The sequence below is a fragment of the Ornithodoros turicata genome, chromosome 5, assembly GCF_037126465.1.
Source record: "Ornithodoros turicata isolate Travis chromosome 5, ASM3712646v1, whole genome shotgun sequence".
Classification (NCBI taxonomy): Eukaryota; Metazoa; Arthropoda; class Arachnida; order Ixodida; family Argasidae; genus Ornithodoros; species Ornithodoros turicata.
This window is the reverse complement of record NC_088205.1, coordinates 23,946,268-23,966,479: the sequence shown is the minus strand read 5'-3', so window position 1 is coordinate 23,966,479 and position 20,212 is coordinate 23,946,268. Positions and strand designations below refer to the sequence as shown.

General features: G+C 45.0%; 3 protein-coding genes across 3 annotated transcripts; 2 read left to right on the top strand and 1 right to left on the bottom strand.

Annotated features, from left to right (window-relative positions):
* Window positions 1-112: 112 nt before the first annotated feature.
* Window positions 113-12,463, top strand: LOC135395390 (uncharacterized). The gene is made up of 3 exons (XM_064626616.1): window positions 113-214; window positions 7,343-7,736; window positions 12,281-12,463. The coding sequence occupies exons 2-3, from the start codon at window positions 7,360-7,362 to the stop codon at window positions 12,324-12,326; spliced, it is 423 nt and encodes a 140-aa protein (XP_064482686.1). The 5' UTR covers window positions 113-214; window positions 7,343-7,359; the 3' UTR covers window positions 12,327-12,463.
* A 3,979-nt stretch (window positions 12,464-16,442) lies between these two features.
* LOC135395634 (uncharacterized) lies at window positions 16,443-17,024 on the bottom strand. The gene has a single exon (XM_064626732.1). The coding sequence runs from the start codon at window positions 17,022-17,024 to the stop codon at window positions 16,443-16,445; it is 582 nt and encodes a 193-aa protein (XP_064482802.1).
* Window positions 17,025-17,453: 429 nt separating this feature from the next.
* On the top strand, window positions 17,454-19,109 carry LOC135395389 (keratin-associated protein 19-2-like). Its single transcript, XM_064626615.1, has 3 exons — window positions 17,454-17,462; window positions 18,567-18,917; window positions 19,016-19,109. Exons 2-3 carry the CDS (start codon window positions 18,574-18,576, stop codon window positions 19,062-19,064), a joined length of 393 nt encoding a protein of 130 aa, XP_064482685.1. The 5' UTR covers window positions 17,454-17,462; window positions 18,567-18,573; the 3' UTR covers window positions 19,065-19,109.
* Window positions 19,110-20,212: the final 1,103 nt, after the last annotated feature.

Genomic DNA, 20,212 nt, shown 5'->3' with positions numbered 1-20,212 from the left:
GCAGATTACGCAAACAAAGGTTAATCGTCCGTCTTCACCTTGATCTTGAGGCTGCCGTCAAGGAGATACCTATACGGACCATAGCTACTCCGGGGATTTCCCCGTGGCGGTATTAAAGTGGCACTTCAGGCACTGGTGCTGCGGCCAAAAATCCTCAGAAAGTTGCGACGGACTGGCATTCCTGCATCTGCCGAGTGCGAGTGTCTTCAGCAAGGTGAGAAATCGCCAGCTTTTTTTCCTGTCGTTGCAAAGCGTTGTGTCTTCAGTGCTGCTGTGCACCGCTTCTCTTTACTGTTAATGTATTTGGATACCGCTTCGAGGTTATCTGTGGCTAGGCTGACGTCCCCTTCCTCGGACTAGCGCGAGTTAGCTCCGGTTAGCATATTTGCTTCGCGGGCATAGTGAGGCCCAAATACGGAATGCGACTTTTCTTCCCTTGCCGCTATCGTTCATTTCATCATGAACTCGCAAAGCTGCACAGCTGAATTCGTCAAAGCTGAACTCGCCAAGCTGCATTCGTAGTTTTGAACGCGGCTGATACTTTCCGTAGTGAAAAGAAACTTCAGTGCTTCTAGCAACGCGTCTGACAGCGATGGAGTTCAACTAAAAAACGATGCCCTAACAGGCAGACCACTATCCCTCATTGTGAAACTAAGAATGTTTTAAAGATATACTACGTGTGCTTCAGAACGGCCGATTGAGACGACTTCAAGAAACCTCAGCGGCGCACGCGTTGTACCAATTGCCTATCGGGTTTCGTTTTCGTTGCAATCTTGACTAGTTAATGTTGACGTACTGACTTTATACTCGCGGTGTATGCTGCCAAATATGGCAACACGAACAGCCGGTAAAGGTGCATCCTCACTGTGCCGAACGGCCTCTTCAAAATCGGCACACGTCCTTACTGTATTTTATTATTTATTTATTTATTTATTTATTGTTAATACGTTAAAAGCCCGAGGGCATTACATAACGGAGGTGGGCACACGGTAAGGATACAGAAAAAAAATTAAGAGGAAACAGAGTGAAAGATGGAGAAGACAAGACGTACAATATGCCATAAGGTATGTACATATAAACAGAATACACAAGAGTTATACAATACATACAATGCAATATATAAGACACAATAAAATATACACAAGGATACACAATACAGGTTAGCGCAATGAAATACCTAGTAAGACAGCTACAGATTGCTTAAAATGAACTGGGTCAGTCAGGGTAACACAGTCGCCGGGGAGGTCATTCCAGAGTCGAGATATGCGAGGGATGAAGGATTCGTAATAGTAATTAGTCCTCGAGGAATGAACTACGACTTTGAATGGATGATCGAGACGTTCAGAGACGTACGATGGAGAGTTTAACATTAAAGAGTGTAAAGATGTGTTATGAAATGTTTTGTGGAAAAGGGAGAGTCCGGATAAAGAACGACGTAGGCTTAGAGGGGGTAGGGAAAGGGATTGCTTCATTGCCGTGACGCTGGAGTTAGTGCTGTAGTCGTTGAGAATGAAGCGTGCGGCGCGATTCTGGACGCTCTCGATGGAATTTATCAGAGTTGCGTGGTAAGGATCCCAGATGGAGGCAGCATATTCCAGTTTAGGTCTTACCAGGGTAGTGTAGGCTAGTTTCTTAACTGATGGGGGTGCTAGCTTTAGACTGCGTTGTAAGAATCCTAACGAACGATTAGCTTTAGATATGATGTAAGCGATATGGTTTGACCAAGTGAGGTTAGTTGTTAAGATAATACCGAGATACTTAAATGAGGAGACGCGCTCAAGGTCACAGGAACCAAGATGATAAGGTACAACGGCTGGTATTCGACGTGTGAACGACATAATTTTGCATTTGTTTGAGTTAACAGGTAAAAGCCAGTTCGAGCACCAGGCTTGCACTTTATCAAGGTCGCTTTGGATGTGGTTATGGTCTGAGACTGATGTTATTTTCCGGTAGATAACGCAGTCGTCTGCGAAGAGGCGAACAGTCGAAGATAAGCCAATCGGAAGGTCGTTAATATATATTAAGAAAAGTAGAGGGCCGATAACAGAACCTTGAGGAATGCCGGATGTTACTTCGGTGATGTTAGATGACGTGTTATTGACAACAACAAACTGCGATCTATTTGACAGGAAATTTCGTATCCATTGCAGAACCAATGGATCCAGGTTTAGTCTTGCTAGTTTCATTAATAGGTGGTCATGGGGAACACGGTCGAAAGCTTTCGCGAAGTCAATGAATATGGCATCCACCTGGAATCCCATGTCTAAGGTAGAGAGGATGTCGTTAGTTAGATGATTCAGTATACACAACAAGCAACATGAATGATGAGGACGATCAAATTTTGGTAGCTGCGGCTGCTCTAATTGTGAATTTGTATGTTTTATGTGTATAGGAAGGAGGGATCTTGGGTCTGACTAAGTCTGAAGAGCCGCAAGAAATACACTGCTAGTGACTTGATGAAGGACTTGATTTTAGACGATGTGGGCGAGTTAAGTTTAGAATACCGGTGCGATGCGGGTTTCAGAAATTTGTTTCGCATGACGAATACGTACCGATCTTGAAACGTGTTATGAACATTGATCGGTCCCACTATTTCTAGAAGGTACACTTCATTCAGACCCGCTATTCCAGCCTCTGAACGTCTGACAGTAACGTTGCGTTTTTTTGCTACTGGAGATTCATATCACTCTGTTTCATTCTGTCCCGAACAACAACAACAAATAAACTATGACATGACATGTGTGTTCCAGAACACTAGACGCTCGCAGTGCAAATCAATCAACTTGAATATGAAGAAGTTAATCTAAGAAGTTAAGGCCAACATCTTCATATTTTTTTTTACCTACCAACCAACTTGGCAGCTTTTCTTCAGTCAACTCCATATTTCAAATCAGGTCCTCCCTATATAGGCGGTTCGGATGGTCTTCCTTTGATCGAGACCGCCACGGTTCGGGTTGGATCGGCATGACGTTCGGCCTGGTGCCGAAACTGATTGTTGCGTCCTCACAAACGCGGCCTTGCCTATCGGCATAGCGCGAGGAACTTGCTCGAGCCGATAAGAAGCAACACAGGCGGAACTAAGACCAATATTTTGTCGACGAAGGCAGAAGTTGAAACTAAAGCTAGCCTATCCAAGGGCAGCCTTTTCGTGCTGGCGAAATGAAGGCCGAATGGGAAGGATTGGTTGAAGTTGAGCGGATGATCATTTTTCGAAGGGATTTTTATACAGGTAAAGGAAAGAAGCATTTAAAAATTCAGGCTTTGGGCTGATGAAGAATGCTATAAAAGCTCCACTGAATGGCGAAAGTTCCACGTGACGGTAATAGTGCTGCTGACAGTCTAGAATAAGCATAGATTGAGAAGTTACCTGTCAAAAAGAACTCGTTAGAAGTTAAGTTACCGCGTGCTAAATGTAACTAAGTTAATAACGAAGTTCTTCAGCATGAAATCTAACTCGCAGTTACTGAGTTACTTAACAAAAAGAACGAGTTACTTCCAAGTTACTCCGGACACAAAATAGCATTACGCAGGTGCAGCGCGCGAGCAGTTGAGTTAGACCTTGAGTTGCCTGCGGAGGAGTGCAACACGCTTAGATCGTTTTCCTTTATGCCCAACAATAGACCTAAATAAAATACTGTCACCCATTGAATATCACGTTCTATGGCAAAATATGCTATGAAGGAACCGGAGAGAAAGCAAGAAAATGTGTGGACGTGAGTGAAAAGCGAGTGAAAAGCGACTTAAAAGTAACTTGGAACTTAAGTTACTTTGGCAAAGTTACCAAAAAAAGGAACTAGTTCCTCTGAAAGTTACCACGGCGCAAAAGTACCGAGTTACGTTACAAGTTACCAAAAAAAGGAACTTAGTTACAGTAACGAGTTACTTGTAACGAGTTACCTCGAACTCTGAGAATAAGTGCTTATTGAATGACTCAGGAAGTGTATTAGAGTATGACATGGAAACGATTCCCACCGATTTGGTTCCTCGGTTTGTTCCGGCGGAAATAAGGTAGATTGGCTTGTCAACCGATACGCTAGAATATTACCGATATTGTGGCGTACATACGCCAATCATCCGGTACAGGCATCGTACCAATTCTGCGTTATGGGGTTTAAAGCGGATGGCAAATCGTCGTAGCATTGGGACAGCACTTATTCGGGCTCGTTGCCTTTCCTTTTTCATCGCGGAAGAACTAGCCGGATCTTATATTTGCTATTTCACGTACTATATATCTGAAACTGTATAGCCTAAAATATCTCAGACCTCCCGCATAGGGGAGTATATTTGGCTGGACACACCCTAACGGACATTGATAACCAGTGGCAGACGGTAAATTACTTCCGTTAACAGGAAGGAGCATCAGAAAGCGGGTCAGTCTGCCGGGGCGCAAAGTTAACTCTTTAAATCTGACAAAGCTGCAAAATATCGACAACAAATGTGACATAGAGTGACACAATTCATTGCGCGTTCTCTAAATTTTTGGTTGTTTTCTTGTCTTTACCAAACGCGTTCGTCAAATGCACTCCAAAAATAACGCGTTATACAGATACGTGATATGACTGCAGAGGTGCTAGATGACCGCGTTACATGAATGAAGATCCTGTTTTGCATCCGCCGGAAGTTGTGCGAAAGGAAAGAACGGCGCTCAGAGTGATGCAGCGAAGGGTGGAATCAACATTGATAACAGTGTTGTCTCAGGCGCTGAGAGGCCACATGCACCACGTAAAGTGGTCTTTAGCCGCAGGGGTGACATAAATCCGCCATCTTTGTAACTGCCCTCAAGCGGGTGCTCTTTGCAACATCGACACCTTGTCCTGGTCGCAATAGAAAACGTCATTTTGAGGTCATGTGACTTTGTTTACATGTCGTTTTGCCACTTACCGACATATTTTCGTCGTCATAAAGCCAACAAATGAACGTATTTTGCCAGCGTAAACCTTGCCGTGCTTGTTCCGAAACAAGGTATAGACCATTTTCCTTAGTTTAAGTACATCGCATCGGCTCAGTGAGTCTTAACGCGTTGTCTTTATCACACCTTTGGAAGTCGTCAACAGTACGAGGCTTTATGTGCAAAACTGCGCGTTTTACTACGATATTATCGGATAAAAATTATTACTGTGGTCGGAAGACATCCAAAACGTCGCGCAGAAACAACAACTGCAGTGTTTACAAACGGTTTTGCCGCCGATCGCGGGCGCCGCTATCTTTAATGTCACGTGTGCCTTGACGTTCGTTGTGATGTGCGACCGGGACCTGTCCAGAATGCACTGCTTCGCCGAGCACGCTTTCGTCTACGGAGCAATGCACTGAATACCACCCACGACTGTCTTCAGCTCTGCCTTCGCGCATGACTAGACGTTGCCCACCAGCGTGAAGCCAACGTCAGCAAGCGAACAGATAACCACCATTACCAATTCAGCACTATAGGAGGCAGGGTTGCCAGGTCAAAATACTGAAAAGTTGCCAACGGGCCCTGAGAAAGTAGCTAGAAGTAGCCAATTTCCCGTGTGTGTAGGCAATTGTGTAGCCAGTGATATGTAGGCTACATATCACAGTGAGCTGAGCCCCTAAGGTAATCGTGTCATGAATACTGCAGTGCAGGGTAGGTGGATTAATTTCACCCAACTGAGAGGGATCTTTAGAGAGTGCTAAACCCCCAGCAAAGAACCAAAACATCAACAAAGGACATCGTACCACCTGAGGGAAGGCCAATCATGAAAGGATTGAGGAATGGACGTAGTGTATATACTTCGGCATTAGTTGTGTCACCATGATGAAAACTATCCCGATTAAGGTATACGCGGAAGTCTCAAATGTAGCACCAACGAGTACCCGCAAAGTAGCTAAAAAATAGCCGAGTCACTACCGCCCAAAATTCGGCGCATGACAGCCAAAAAGTAGCCAATTTGGCGCAAAGTAGCCAAATCTGGCAACCCTGCTAGAGAGTGTCCGTGTAGCAGAGATCTTCCCAGCCTACGCCTACTAAACTCTCTCAGAGATTTTGCAGCGGCATCGAAACTTCTTATATGAATACGTATACATTTATATACGGTATGCTACACATTACATGAGTCTGCATGGGTATCTTACATGAGTATGTACACATGAGTATACATGACAGTATCGAGGTGAAATGGGTGTCATTCACCTCAAGGGAATTCCATCCCTCAAATAAAAAATTTGCTCTACGGGCGTCAATGTCACCCGCGTAGCTCTACTTACTTTTGTACGTGGCCTAAACCGTATGATCCGAGGGAAGGGGGGAACTTTCTATAGCCTTAACCATGCGTTGATCAAAAACATGTTAACTTCCTTTGCTGGAGCGAGATCTGCGTTTTCATCTATTTTCGAAGCAAGTTTACTGAACGGCGTGTCGCTACTCTTCGCGCAGCAGGTTCGCACATACAGTAGCACATGGGTACCTATAGGTGGATAGTACCTATTTGGGTGTTCGTTTTCACTCTGCGCGGTAACAGAGCTGGAAGCGAATCTGTCTCGGAAGACACGTACAGATGAAAAGCGGGGTGGCGGGACCCTCACAGCGAAAACTCAGGTGGGGGGTGGGGTGGGGCGAGGGGTGACCGTTCCCCTGCCCTCACCTTCCGACGCCACTACGTGCAACAGTTCCTTTGGGAACAATGGGAATCTCTAGTACATAGACGTTTGCGTCACTTTACCACCGGCTCCGCCTCAACGTGCCCTACAGCCGACGTCTTCTTCTCAAGCTTGGAAAAGCGGATTCACCCAACTGTGGCACCTGTGGGACTGTTGAGGACACTGAACATATCTTATTATCCTGTCAGCGGTATCAGCAGCACAGACAATCTCTACAAGCTTCCTTAGCTCGGCTGGATGGCAGACCATTTGATGTTAAGGTTCTGGGTCCTTGGACACCCGACCATCAGTTTCATGCCATGCAGGCGTTTGTGCGATTTTGCTCAGACTCCAAGTTGGTGGACACAGCGTGACTGACAGTGCGTGTGGACAGTGTCTGTGGACAGCGTGTGTGGAGAGCGTGCGTGAGTGACTGACTGAGAGTCTTTGTCACTCATTGGTTTTATTGTAGATAGCCATTTGTGTTTTTCTATGCGATCTGGAGTAGCTGGCTTTCGTAATGAGTGCATATTTCTCCATTTTTTTTTCATTTCCTATGAACTCAACTCTAGTACATAGAAACAAAATGAAGCAAGCTGGTGGAGACTAGTTGATTGTAGGTGCAAGTCAGTGAAATGCTACCAACAAGTGAAAACCTCTTGAACGCTACCATGCCTGTGGCTAGCTGTGGACCTGTGATCCTTAAAACTTGCCAGGTCTAGTCAGACACACGTATCTTTTCTTGCAGGAAGCATAGTGTTCAGAATGAAGCGGACGTTACTTCTTGTCACAGTCATCTGTCTGGTTGTGCTGGAGAAAGCAACAGCTGGTTCCTACGGCGGAGGCGGATATGGTGGATGCGGAGGGTGTGGTTACGGGGGCTATGGAGGGGGCTATGGAGGAGGCTATGGAGGAGGCTATGGAGGAGGCTACGGCGGTAAATATTGGAAGCAAGGGGGATATTACGAACAAGGTGGCTACGGGGGCTACGGCGGAATTGGGCATGGCGGAATAGGACACGGAGGCATTGGTCACGGCGGTTTCGGCCATGGAGGGTTCGGTCATGGAGGCTTCGGTCATGGCGGCTTCGGACATGGTGGTGGCTTTGGTCACGGTCTCTTAGGGAAATTGAAAGGATTCGGGTAAGATTGTGCATATTTTTGAAAAAAGAGCCTTTGAAGTTCGTTGTGTTAGCGGAGGCATAACGGTCTGTCCCACGACTGTTGTGCGTCGCGTAAGTGGGGTCCAGAGAACCGCAGGAGGTTGCAAGATGGAGGAAAACCCGAAAACCCAATGCTTTCAGATGAGGGTTTCAGACAGGGAGATGGGTACATACTTTCTTCTCGGCTCCTCCCGTGTTCACAGAAGCCGATGACCGATTTCGCACGATACATAAAATAAGACAGTTTGTGAATATTCGTTAAAATTTGAGTGATGATGAGGATGGTGGTGAGTGGTTTGGTACATTTTCATTAAAATCGATGGAAACCCCAAGTACTGGACCGACAAGTTGGGACAGTGCAGTCGGCTTCTGCCTGGCTGACCTTTCCTTTTTGCTTGCCTCTCTTTTTTATTTTTTCTTAATAAACATATCCCCCCCTTCCCTTGGGACATTGCAAGTTCATGATCGCCCTCTTCGGGATTCCATTATTTGCTTTGATTGACCTTTTCGCTCTAAATCATATACACAACATTGAATGCTTTTAAAGGAGCATGGAGGGGTTCGAGAAAATAAGTTAAGTGGAGTAGAGATTAGGTTTACAAGCCCTGAGGATACGTATTCGCACCAGAAGTTACGAGTGGAGCGAGCAACCCACGCAAGAGACCCTTCCCTCGGCTGCCAGTATTCTACGTCATATCAGTCAGCCAATAATAGCTCACCATACCGCTCGTTCCTTCTTTTCTTTTTCTTTCTTTCTTTTTTGCGGTTGAATTTGGCGCCACACGTCTCGCGCTCGAAGCAGAGAAGTCTACCCACCGCCTTGATTCGTTCGGCGCCAATAAAAGTATTCCGCTGATCTGACGTCACACACTCCAGGAGGAGACGGGAGGGATCGCCACCGCTGGGCGCACCTTGTAAACTAATTTCCTCAGGAAATACGCGCTTCCCAAAATAAACGTTTTGCGCGGCAGTTCCTTTTTTAATCGCCTGAAACTCCGCGAAGCAACTGTGGACATGGCGCCGTACAGACGTGGATAGATGGAGAGAGGACAGGAGGAAGGAGCGGGGGACAGAGGCTTCAGTATGCGTTCTGGGCCCCGACCTTGAACTCTGACATAGCAAACGTTATCATCGTACTAAAGTTCACGCGATCCAAAGCCGCTGTGGTAGGCTCGCGAAAGAGCTCGTGGCGAATCACGGCCGGGGCGAAGTGATGCATTATGTGATTAAGTTAGCACAGAAGCCATTTTTAACACCCTGTTTTCTTCCTATAAATCTGTTAAGTAGGCCAGTAAGATGCACCGTGCGAAGTAATTCACACCACAGAGTCATAATTATCCCAGAAATTGAATTTAATGTACGCCGCAAAAAGCGACCGTGCGCAACGGTGGTGAAGAGCAGTACCAGCCTGTGATCTGCCTGGAACCTCGCGCTGACCCGATAAGGAGAACGCTCGCTGATTGGTCTAGAGAAATGTTGTGTGCTACTCCGCTGGCGTCTGCTACTCGGCTGCTCGGGGTTCTGAAAAAGCCTTTCTCCTTGCTCGGTAATGATTCGGCCGCTCCTTCTATCCCCCAATTCTCCGGGAGAACTGGCAAAACTGGTTTACGGCGGCAAAGGGACAAGGCGCTGACCCCCCCGCCCCCCATGATCGGCGAACCAGAACGCGTTCTGCTTATAACGTCATGGGTGACGTACGTCCTCATCGTCGTTATACCTGGCGAGTTAAGGGTGAACGCGCGGAGCCATGTTTATGTGAGTTTTTTTTCTGGGAAACAAATTGCACACATCAAAACCTTTCGCGCTATTCGGTAAAATGACACACTTTTTCATCAGACGTCTTAATGTGAATTTTTTTTTGGATGGCCCTCTGGGCCTCTGTACTCCTTTAAGTGATGCGTTATGGGATAACGACAAGTTAAAGATCGGGCTCCTGGACCGACTTCAGGGGAACTGTACCGACATTCGTCTGGAAAGTCCGCCGGAAAACCCAGGGAAAACCTCAGACAGCACAGCCAGTGAGGGCATTCGAACCCGCGTCACCTCCCAGTCCCGGCGTGAAGAGCGATAATCCTAACCACTATGCCACGGAAGCTGGTCCTGAACGCAGTACGTTTATATCGAGCGGTAAAAGAAATACCGCCTTCCTACGTGAGCAGTTTAGTGCGGTTTAGAGCGGTTTAGTGCAAGACATTTTCTATAGCGCTTACTTGCGAATTGAAGTACGCAGGTTCACGGAAATCGAGATTCAATTCAAGTAGTCAACTTTCTTGGCTCTCGCTCCCAGCACGCGCATATCAGTGAGAATCTAGCACAGGTATAGCATGTAGTGCGTGTGTCTCGATTCGGTATTGTTGTCAGATCAACACACGACTGCACTACTTTCCTGGTCACAGCGGAGATATTTCTACCCTGAGTGAAAGATAGAACAAGGTCAAAGACTCAGTTCCGGTCACGTAGGAAATGTTTCAAATGTGCGAACAGAAGTCTTCGTCTTCAACATATTGGAATATGCATTCCGCGTGACTGGGATTATATTCTGAAGAAACACGGTAGTAAATTATCAGCGCAATTAAAAGCAGATGCATAACATAATTGCGACATGGAAGGACGCGTTTTATATTCTCCCAGTAATAATAAACTGCCTTTCGGGGAACTTCGGTTATCACGAGTCTTCAGTACTGTGTTGTCGGTACTTTTTTAAGGCCCTTTCAAGTGGTTGCATACATCATTCCATACTTCGTTGACCATTGTATATTTCACTGAACACTGTAATTATCATCAATCACTGGTCCACATTGCGAATCGCATGTACATATAAATATCGCATATAAATTTTCGTATATATCTATTGGAAGTCCTTTGGCAGAGCACGAAATACCAAGATGCATCACGTCGAGGTACTGCCTCCAAAGCGGAGATTAATGCATTAATGAGAGTAATGCGTTACATCTCGGTAATGAGTAAATGCCTAAAGAAAATGTGACGAGTAAATGAGTAATAAATGCACTGTATTTCGTGGAGGATTAATCAACAATGTAATCATTATACATTTTGACCGGGTAACGCGTAAGTTATGTATTACTTGAGGTGAAAATTCACGCACTGTCTAAACCTAGTAAAGCAGTAGCATCGCGTGGTACAGGCAAAGAAAATCCCAAAGCTGGTTCTCCCCAGCCACTTTAATCATCGACCATCACGTAACCAAGAAGGAGGAAAGACAAGTCCATGTGGAGCCTCTGAACGAAAACCCCTTCCACGCTGCAATTAATCTTATTTAAAGTTGCTGATTTAAATTATCCACACTCCTCTCGTCTCTCGACGAAATCGTTCATACGTAGCGATTTTGCGGAAACTCTAATTACTGCCATCGCTTATGTGTAACGAAGTAAAATACTCATCGCGCGTCTTTACGATACTCGTTTCAAACACCGCATATACAGGGTGTTTGCTCTAACGTGTCCAGAAGTTATATTCAAAGCGAGCGATAAAAGAAAAGCAAGTGGTACTTTGCTGCTACTTGGGTAAGAAACAGGTACTGCTTCACTAGTAGCACCGGTTTCTTAGTCATGTAGCTGAAAAGTAGCGCTCGTTTCTTTTTTATCGCTCGCTTTTAAATAAACTTTCTGGACACGTTAGAGCAAACACCCCGTGCATAGGACTGTGTTCTAGAAAATGTAAAGCCAAAGCAATGACACTAATAATGCATGACTAAGCATAAAAGTAATGAGTAATGTAATGCATTGAAAGTGAACATATTCGACACAAGTGTGTCTGGTTGGGTGAGAACTATGATAGTAACGAAAATCTCCGAACGAGTATCCCCGTCCTGTACCTTGGTTGGAGATTTTCGTTACTATCGTAATGTAATGCATTACTGTACAAAACTAGAGTGGTAATGACAATGCATTACCACCACATCATCATCCCATTTATATATATATATGTGTGTGTGACAATGCATATTACAAAATAAAATCAACTTCCCCAACTCTGCTTCAAGGGTTGGTTAACATGAGAATGCTGATGATGATGTTAACGAAATAAAGAACAGGGACGTAAGTGACGGCAGTCGGGCTGGCTGTACACATACACGCACACACAGTAGGTAAAAAAAGACAGAAAACAAGCACACATACAAGCATGAGAGTCGTTTGAGGTTGCAGAAGGGCCCATAATGCACGTGTTCGTCACTACAGCTCAGGCAGACGAGCGTCTGCTCGACCGAGGTCGTGCGAAGTATTTGCATAAATTGCAGGAAAAATCCTTCACTTTCCCTTGGGGTCCTATATGATTATAGATAATAGCGCCTTACACAGTCGCTATTACCGTAACATCCATTTAGGATGACAGGATCCGCAAATTCGCAAACATAAATACAAAAAAGAGCAGAATCGTGCTCCTCTGGTTCCTTCTGTTTTCCCGCCTCGATGGTAGATTGTTTATCTCTATAGTGTCAAGTGTCTATTGTTTATCTACTTTGAGACATTCTAATTTGTTCGCGTGATTTTCTTTATTTTGCAGAGGCGGTTTTGGATTTGGCTTCCACAAGTTCAAGCACTGGGGCTAAATACAATATCACGATGCATGCTGCTGCAAATCATCATGACTGAGCCGAAATTCATAGGAGTCGAAGACGCATTCATACATTTATGCATATAAAAAGTGAAAGAAAATATATAATAAAAGGAATTCAAATAAATATGACTTCAATAGATGTCGTATGCCAAGGGGGGGGGGGGGAGGGGTTTAGAGGGTTCGGGCCCCCGATATCGTACCTTTTGTAGTGTATGTGGGAGAGGGAAACAAGGGGGAATCCTCCTCCCCCATGTAAATTCCCCATAGAACTGTCCCCCGGAGTATTTTTCTGGCTACCATCCAGTCGTAGGCAAACGATGGGGAAGAAGACTCGAAGAACAATGTTCTTCAAGAGGAAAGATCATTCAAACGCGAGGTCAACTTCAAATTCCATCGAAAACAGAAATTGAAAGAAGAGAGAAAGAAGAAAATGAACGGAACGTATGTCCAATGTCAAACTTCTCCTGGAACAATCGAGCACACCGTGAAGTTTTGCCCATCACGTGACAAGGCAAGGCAGAGACATCTTCCACAAGATGATATTCTTTTCCAAGCTGGGACTGGGGAGTGAAGCACGACGGGCAAACAAAAGGCCTTATCCACATCATTGGGGATAGCAGACATACCAGACTGGTAAAAGATGCGCTTCTAGTGGCAACTCAAGAAGGAGAAGAAGAAGAAGCATGGAGAGACTCGAAAGGGAATACGTCAAGAGAAGTAGAGATTAGGATTACCAGGGCCCTGGGAGCAGAGGTGGGGGAAATTACTTTTATTTTGTAATGCACTACCCTTACTCATTACTTTTTCAAGAGGTAACGCATTACTCTACTCATTCATTTTGCGTGGTAGGTAATGTGTTACTAATGCCGTTACTTTTGCATTACTTCGCCAGAAAACTTCATAATAAGCACCACTCGTTCAGCTGAAGCAGATGACGAAATGGCGATGTTATGTTGCACAAGGAGCTTCCTGATGGTGGGTTAGCTACCTAGAGATTCCATGCTCCTGATCTCCAATGTTCGAACCCGTTAGAAGGGATGAGACGCCGCCTCTTCACTTTGAAGAAGGCATCCTCGAGGACTCCTCATCGGACAGGTGATCTATGTGGGGCCGCGGCGGCGAAAGTCGCTCGTATTCTTGCGGGTGACCCTTTATCTTTTACACAGTGCACGTTCAAAGCAGCCAATCCATACTTCCATACTTTGCCCGATGCTTTTGTTGGAAATACTACGATGATGCAACATAGAAATCTCGTTTACGTCAACATCCCATTTGTATAATAGCAAATTGGGAGAAGACTGTTTTGCAGTAAAAATACAGCATATTTATTACGTAGCTCGGATACTTTGACTTTCAACAATAGCTGGTTCGCAAAGTCTTCTTCTGCCAACCTAGCAGGCAGTGGGCTGACATGCAGGCCAATGGATGTAGCGGTGGGCAGGCTGTGGGCAGGCCGCAAGCCGTGGGCTGACAGAGGCCAATATGACAATTACGTTAGTGTCAGGCCCACACATACCGTAGAGTCCAGTGACCAAGGGAACCTATCCGAAGTTGTCAATACCTTATGTGAGCGTGTTACAGCTTAGTGGAATCGAGAGTGCACATTACGGGCTGTTATCTAAACCTGCACCATTTTGATGTGACAAGGCCCCGCGTTTTCGCGGTTCAGCTGTATCTTTTCTCAGCCTGGTAAAGAACATGGAACATGCGTAAGCTTGTTACCCTTGTAAGTTTGTTAACTAGGAAGGTATAGAGGGCACTGCTGCAGCTTAGCAAGGTACAGCAGGGAAAACACTGATGTTTTAGAGGTATTTTCTCACTTTATTTTTTTTTTCTCGCACAAGGAACACGAGACGTTCTGGAAGACTGCGAGCGATTTGCCTTAGCGTGCTCAGAAGATTTTTCACTGCTATCTTAACCAAGCCTAACGTAAACGAATAATGACGTCTCAAAGTTGGCATCAGTCCTTTTTCGGAAAATCTTGCGTGTACCAGACGAAAACTGCCCTACCCTAAAGTTGTAAAAAAGCCATATAGTAGGTAAGGTAGTGTCGTAGTATAGTAAGGAAAGTAGGCAGATAGGAAACCTTGGAAGTAGCAATAGCAGCAAACATATAATTATAGAAAGGAAAGCATTCATTGATAGTTGTCGAAGGGTCATCCAAATATAAGAACGTATAAATAACAATTCAGATGAATCATCAGAAAGTCACAACGCATGAATCGTAGATTTGTTAATGAAGGACAGTAAAAGTCTTAGTAAACCATTTATCATCATATTAACAAGAAGCATATCTTGATGCTTGCATACGCGCTGCTTTCTGACTCCTAATGTACTCACATCCCCATGTTCTCCCCAGCATCACCATCACCATACATACAGGGTGTTCAAAATTAAGCTTTCACTAGCACTTTATAAATAGGCGAACAAAAGAAAACTGGTGCTACTTTTTCTGTTCCTTGAGTAAGAAACATGAGCTACATAATTAGCATCACCTGTTTCTTACACAAGTAGCGTAAAGTTATCATCCGGTTTCCTGTCATCGCTGTGTTTGCGTAGCGCTCGTGAAAGCTTAATTTTGAACACCCTGTATAATGCAATTAATTATGAATATCATGCAACGCAGTGGCGTAGGGCTACCTGTCTAGCATCTGATATCTCCCGCTGATGTCTGAAAATAAAGTAATTAAAATAAAGCGTTGTGTCTCTGAAAAATGCGTAGCGCAATCTCTTGTGCGAAGCGAAAAGCGTGGAGATAGGAACTCTGCGTGCTATCAAAGGTTGCGTTTATAAGAGATTCCTATCATGCTTTCACTCGTGGGTGGATAGCCCAGTGGGTTCAGTGCTTGTCTGCTGTTCAGAAAGACCCTGGTTTGAAACGGGATCGCTCTGTAGTAACGTCGGGGTAGCTTCCGCCGAAGGGGTGCAGGCGTGGGATAGCTCTAAGGGACGTCTGGGGCGTTATGGGGTGACAGCAAGCAGCCTAGGAGATGGTGAGTAAGATAAGATCGTCAAGAGGCAAGGGCATGGAGTAGGCCGTAGGTGTATTCAGTAAGACTCACGGGTCACCTGCCGACCCCCAGTGCTTGGCACGCGTCTATTGGCATCGGAGCGGAAGATGCCACGATTATGCCACCCGTATGCCAGGATATTGTCAAGAAAAACTCTCCAACTTCTTCTTCTGTACCTAAACATCCAGTTTTGACGGTTTTTCATGATAACATTGTTGACGGGTTGCTGTATATTATGTGAAAGAAAATATTTTCAAAACCCAAAGGGGTTAGTTAGTCTTACATGTTTTCCGTTTTCAGCAAAAGGGTAAAAGTGCTCAGAAGGAGCCGAAATTATGCACATATACTCGGTAGAAGGTGCTATTTATTTTGCAGGTGAAATTACATGGGTAGATGAATATTGGAAATTTGGAACATTGGAAGAATAACAATCCGTTGATGTTTTCTAAGGCCAGATTTACAATGTTCTTCTACCCATCCAATTCCACCTGCAACATAAAGGGCACTTTCTATATACAGGGTGTTTGCTCTAATGGGTCAAGAAATTATATTTAAAACGAGCGATAAAAGAGAAACGAGTGCTACTTTTCAGCTACTTGACGAAGAAACAGGTGTTACTAGTGAAGCAGTACCTGTTTCTTACTCAAGTAGCAGAAAAGTACCACTTGCTATTCTTTTAGCGCTCGCTTCAAATATAATTTCTGGACACGTTAGAGCAAACAACCTGTATGTGCATAATTCCGGCTCACTCTGAGCACATTTATCATGTCGCTGAAAATGAAAAAAGAAAAAGACACACAAAACCGTCAGACCATAACCCCTTGGCGTTTTCTGAGGCCAAATTTCCAAGATTCTTCTACCTCTGCAACTCCACCTCAAAATGAAGGGCACCTTCTACTGAGTACCTGTGCATAATTCCGGCTCATTCTGAGCACTTTTATCTTTTTAAATGCAACATATAAAACGGCCCATAGAATCTGTTTAATAACACATCGTCTAACGAACAATACATCATATTTGGGTAATGTTTGCGAAGACAAGCCAACAAACGATCAAGTCAGACAAGACACGAGTCGCACGAGAACGCACGAAAAAGGTCAATCAACACGCGCCACTAACTTGCGGATGTGACGCGTGATAAAGTAGTAATCGAAGTAAAACGAGATGGCTTTTCCGAACCACAGAAACAGCACGATTGAACGGATAACACCAGAACACAGCAACTCCTTTTCTCTCGCGAACATTCCCAACGGCAAGAAATGCGTCCCGGTGACCATGATACCACCCCAGAAGTTCTTGAAGCCGTTCTTCAGAAGCATCCTGATAAATAATGGATGGTCCCGCGGATTTTTCCAATCCTTTCCGGCCTCGCTGTAGTTGCAGAGGAAGCCTGCCCATTCCATAGAGACCACGAAACCGCTGAACTCTGGCCACACGACTCCCCACAACATAGCTCTCGCCCAGAGGTCTATGATGACGTCCAGCCACGCACCAAACGCGGAGACCTGCTTGAAGCGTCGTGCTGCCCATCCGTCAACTCCGTCGAGGACGATGGAAATGAAGAACAAAGACGCGAAGCACACATCGTCCTTGGCCAGGAACCATGCGTAGGCCACAATTGCTATTCGAATGTAGCACACAACATTGGCAACGTAGAGATATACACTTAACTGTGCCATGGTGCACGGGTACTGCGGACAAAAGACGAGAATGGACCCGGATGCAGGGCATGTTGACACCAGGATGATATAGCTTTCATGGAACTTGATATATCGTTTCGGCAAACGGGTGCATCTGTATGTTCAGGTGTGTAAATTGACATTAAAAGTTTGGTGTGGACAGGTGAACGCACAAGGAAGTTCAGGGAGATAAGACGTTAACGATTCGAACGGTTGGGTGCCGTCCCCGATTTTACTGGTTTCTTTCTTACCATGCCCTAGATTATTGGAGTTTACAAAGACATGGCCTGAAAGACCACCGACCGTATTCATCATGCTGGCCAGGTATAAATGGCTTATATTTATCATGAAATATTCTTGAAATCTTGCATGGTTCTGCTGGATTGCTTTGGACGACAAAGCACAACTCCCAGGAGCCGTAACCGCAACTAACCAGCCGTAAGTAAGGTCGTGCTCTCTCGTGTTTCAGAAGTCGTTGACTAAGCGTAGGACCACGTGAGTGCAGATGCAATATGTTGTCCATGTTGGTAGCGATGTCCGAGGATTTCCACAGGCGCGAGACTAATGGTGCACTGCAGCCACCGCGCTTATACTTGTTGTACCCTGTTTAATTTAATATACAGTTTTGGGAAATCCAGCATCCACAGACTTTGGACCACGCGTATGTTGTAAGTTGTAAAGCCCTTGTATCCTTTCTAAATTCACGTGCATATGCTCGTGATGCATGTCTAGCAGTATATTATGTAATGTTGCCTCAGGACTCGGGCCGCCGATGTTTCGAATCAGAAGAAGGTACCATTTGCCCAGAAGAAGAAGAAGAGCCTCTGTTCGAAATATCGGCGGCTCCCGTCCTGAAGCCTCGCCTGTCCTTTATACAGCGCTATAGAACGTTGTGCAGGTACAGCGACACAATTAGGGTATCCTAGTTATGTGTTATTTACTACACTTATAGTTTTCTCAGGACGTAAAATCTTGAATGGATTGAGAAAGACGTAGCTTATTATGGAATGCCCCAGACACAGGAAGAGAGAAAGAGAGAGAGAAAAAAAGGACAATTGCGTATTGGTGCGTGTACCTGAATCAGAACTCCTGGTGTATAGTTGGAAATGTGTACTAGTTGCTGCTGTAAATGCAAATTTCACACTGACGTCTGACTCTTCTTGGGCTTGCTCTTCCCTTTTAAAAGTACAGCATACAGGTATGCTCAGCGTAGCCCAGGAGGCTACATACCACTTGACAGCTGTCAGTTTTAGTGTATTGGAGAAGGTATCTCAACGCCTCGCATGCGACATGCGGACGGTGTGACATGCGTAATGTCCATTGACGGTATTTGTATGTTTCTTGTTGAGTCTTTGAGCGAGGCAGATGAATAATACAAAACAAAATAGATATTTTTCAGTCCGTTGTGGAACTTCTCGTAGTGGAACTTCAAAATAAATGATTGCTCACATTGTGCGTGTCGGTTCTGTTCTCCCATCGAAGCCAAAATATTGAAAATACTTGTCATGGATTAACCATTTCGACGTTTCTTTTGACCTCCAGAAAGACCATGTGGACCGTGACGCGTACGCCGACACTCTTCATGCTTCTAGTGGCGGTGATGGCCGCCAGCGTCCACACCATTTTCGTTAACAACGTGAATGTTGGACAGAGGCGTGGAGGTGGTGCAGGTTATGGCTACAATGGCTACAGGACAGAATACGGCAGAAGAAATGGCTTTGCTCCCCCGTTTCAGCAAGGACCGGGACACATCGCGGGTGGGTTTGGTCCTGGCGCTGGATTTGGTTACGGAAACGGCTACAGAGGTCCGGGCTTCGGCGGGATCCGATACGGTGGAGCTCCTCGACGACCTTACGGTTACGCTCGTCGTTACGGATATGGAGGCTTTGGAGGGTAAGCACTAAGGTGGGCAAATAATACTTTTATTAGCTGTAAGGAGAGCTTGCCATAATATGAATGCAAATGGTTAGTATCTTTTGCTTTTTTTATAGGGACAAGGAAGTCATCATCAGCGCTTCCACGTTCACAATACTTGGATAACGTCGCAATACGTATAGGTGGTGTAAAAATATACATGTGGGTGAAAGAGAAGATGAGTATCGTTGTTGTGCTTTGCAATCTTAAAAAAATAACTTCACTATATAATGAGTTCCTGTGTTGTCAAAACAGAACTTCTACCGAACAACATGCTCAGGACCAACTCTCATTCATAATGATATCGTTCTCACTCTGCATTTCTCTTTTTTTTTAGATGGGGGGGGGGGCGTACGCCTTTTCGGGTCAATTTAGGCATATAGTGATTGTCACAAAAAGGTATGTACTCTACTCTCTCCTCAAATGCGAAGACATAACTCTATCGTTCGGCGCAATGACTGGCGCACAGCATGTTATGCAAGTTCAGTTTTTAGATACGGCAAGCCGGAATCGTCACTACCACCATCATCAATTTTTAAGGTGTATGCCAGGCCTGATCCCGTCACACACTTACGGGGAAGAAGAAATGCAACTTGAGTTATTGAAAGAATTGTATGTGCGGATGGTGATGGTGGAACTGGTTGCCGTAACTGCATGGCGCTGAAATAGGCGCGCCCGGCAACTTGCGAGTCCCAAAATGGCGGTTTTTGCATTTTTTTCTTTCTTGTGTTTCCGCTGTGGTGCTGGATACCTTCAATGATGTTTCGGCGTAAATCAATCATGCGCCTTCCATTTCTGTTGAAAAAAAAAACAAAAAAAAAACGTAGGGTTGACTTGGCAAATTAGCGAGATCCATTTTAAAAATGCAATTTATTGCAGTTGAAAATTGACAAAATCGGAACTTCCTGGTGGCAAAAGTGCCGCAAAGACCATTGCAGCAAGCGGCTTCCTTGTACAACGTCTAGATTTTTAAATAATTCAGGGACACGTTACAGCGAACACCCTGTATTTCTCAGAGTACGAGCTTTCGGATTGTACTCGGTGGTTTAGCGCCCCCTGTACGAAACAACTCAACAACACTGCCTACCCAATGTCAGCTACACTTGCACTATTGAGTCGCGTTTGGAGATATATCACAGCTTTCGAACTTATTTGAACGCAAGACACCGTAATATTCGATCCATATTCGTCATATCCAGAAGAAGAAAAATAAAACAAAGAAAATAGTGTCAACAACAACAACTAAATCGTGATTATGACATGAGGTGATTCAC

Bases quoted from the DNA above. Each gene is read 5' to 3' on its own strand.
- LOC135395389 (XM_064626615.1), top strand. From the start codon at position 18,574: ATGTGGACCGTGACGCGTACGCCGACACTCTTCATGCTTCTAGTGGCG. The intron at 18,918-19,015 runs GTAAGCACTAAG...CTTTTTTTATAG, and splicing joins GGATATGGAGGCTTTGGAGG to GGACAAGGAAGTCATCATCA.
- LOC135395390 (XM_064626616.1), top strand. From the start codon at position 7,360: ATGAAGCGGACGTTACTTCTTGTCACAGTCATCTGTCTGGTTGTGCTG. The intron at 7,737-12,280 runs GTAAGATTGTGC...TTTATTTTGCAG, and splicing joins GGGAAATTGAAAGGATTCGG to AGGCGGTTTTGGATTTGGCT.
- LOC135395634 (XM_064626732.1), bottom strand. From the start codon at position 17,024: ATGGCACAGTTAAGTGTATATCTCTACGTTGCCAATGTTGTGTGCTAC.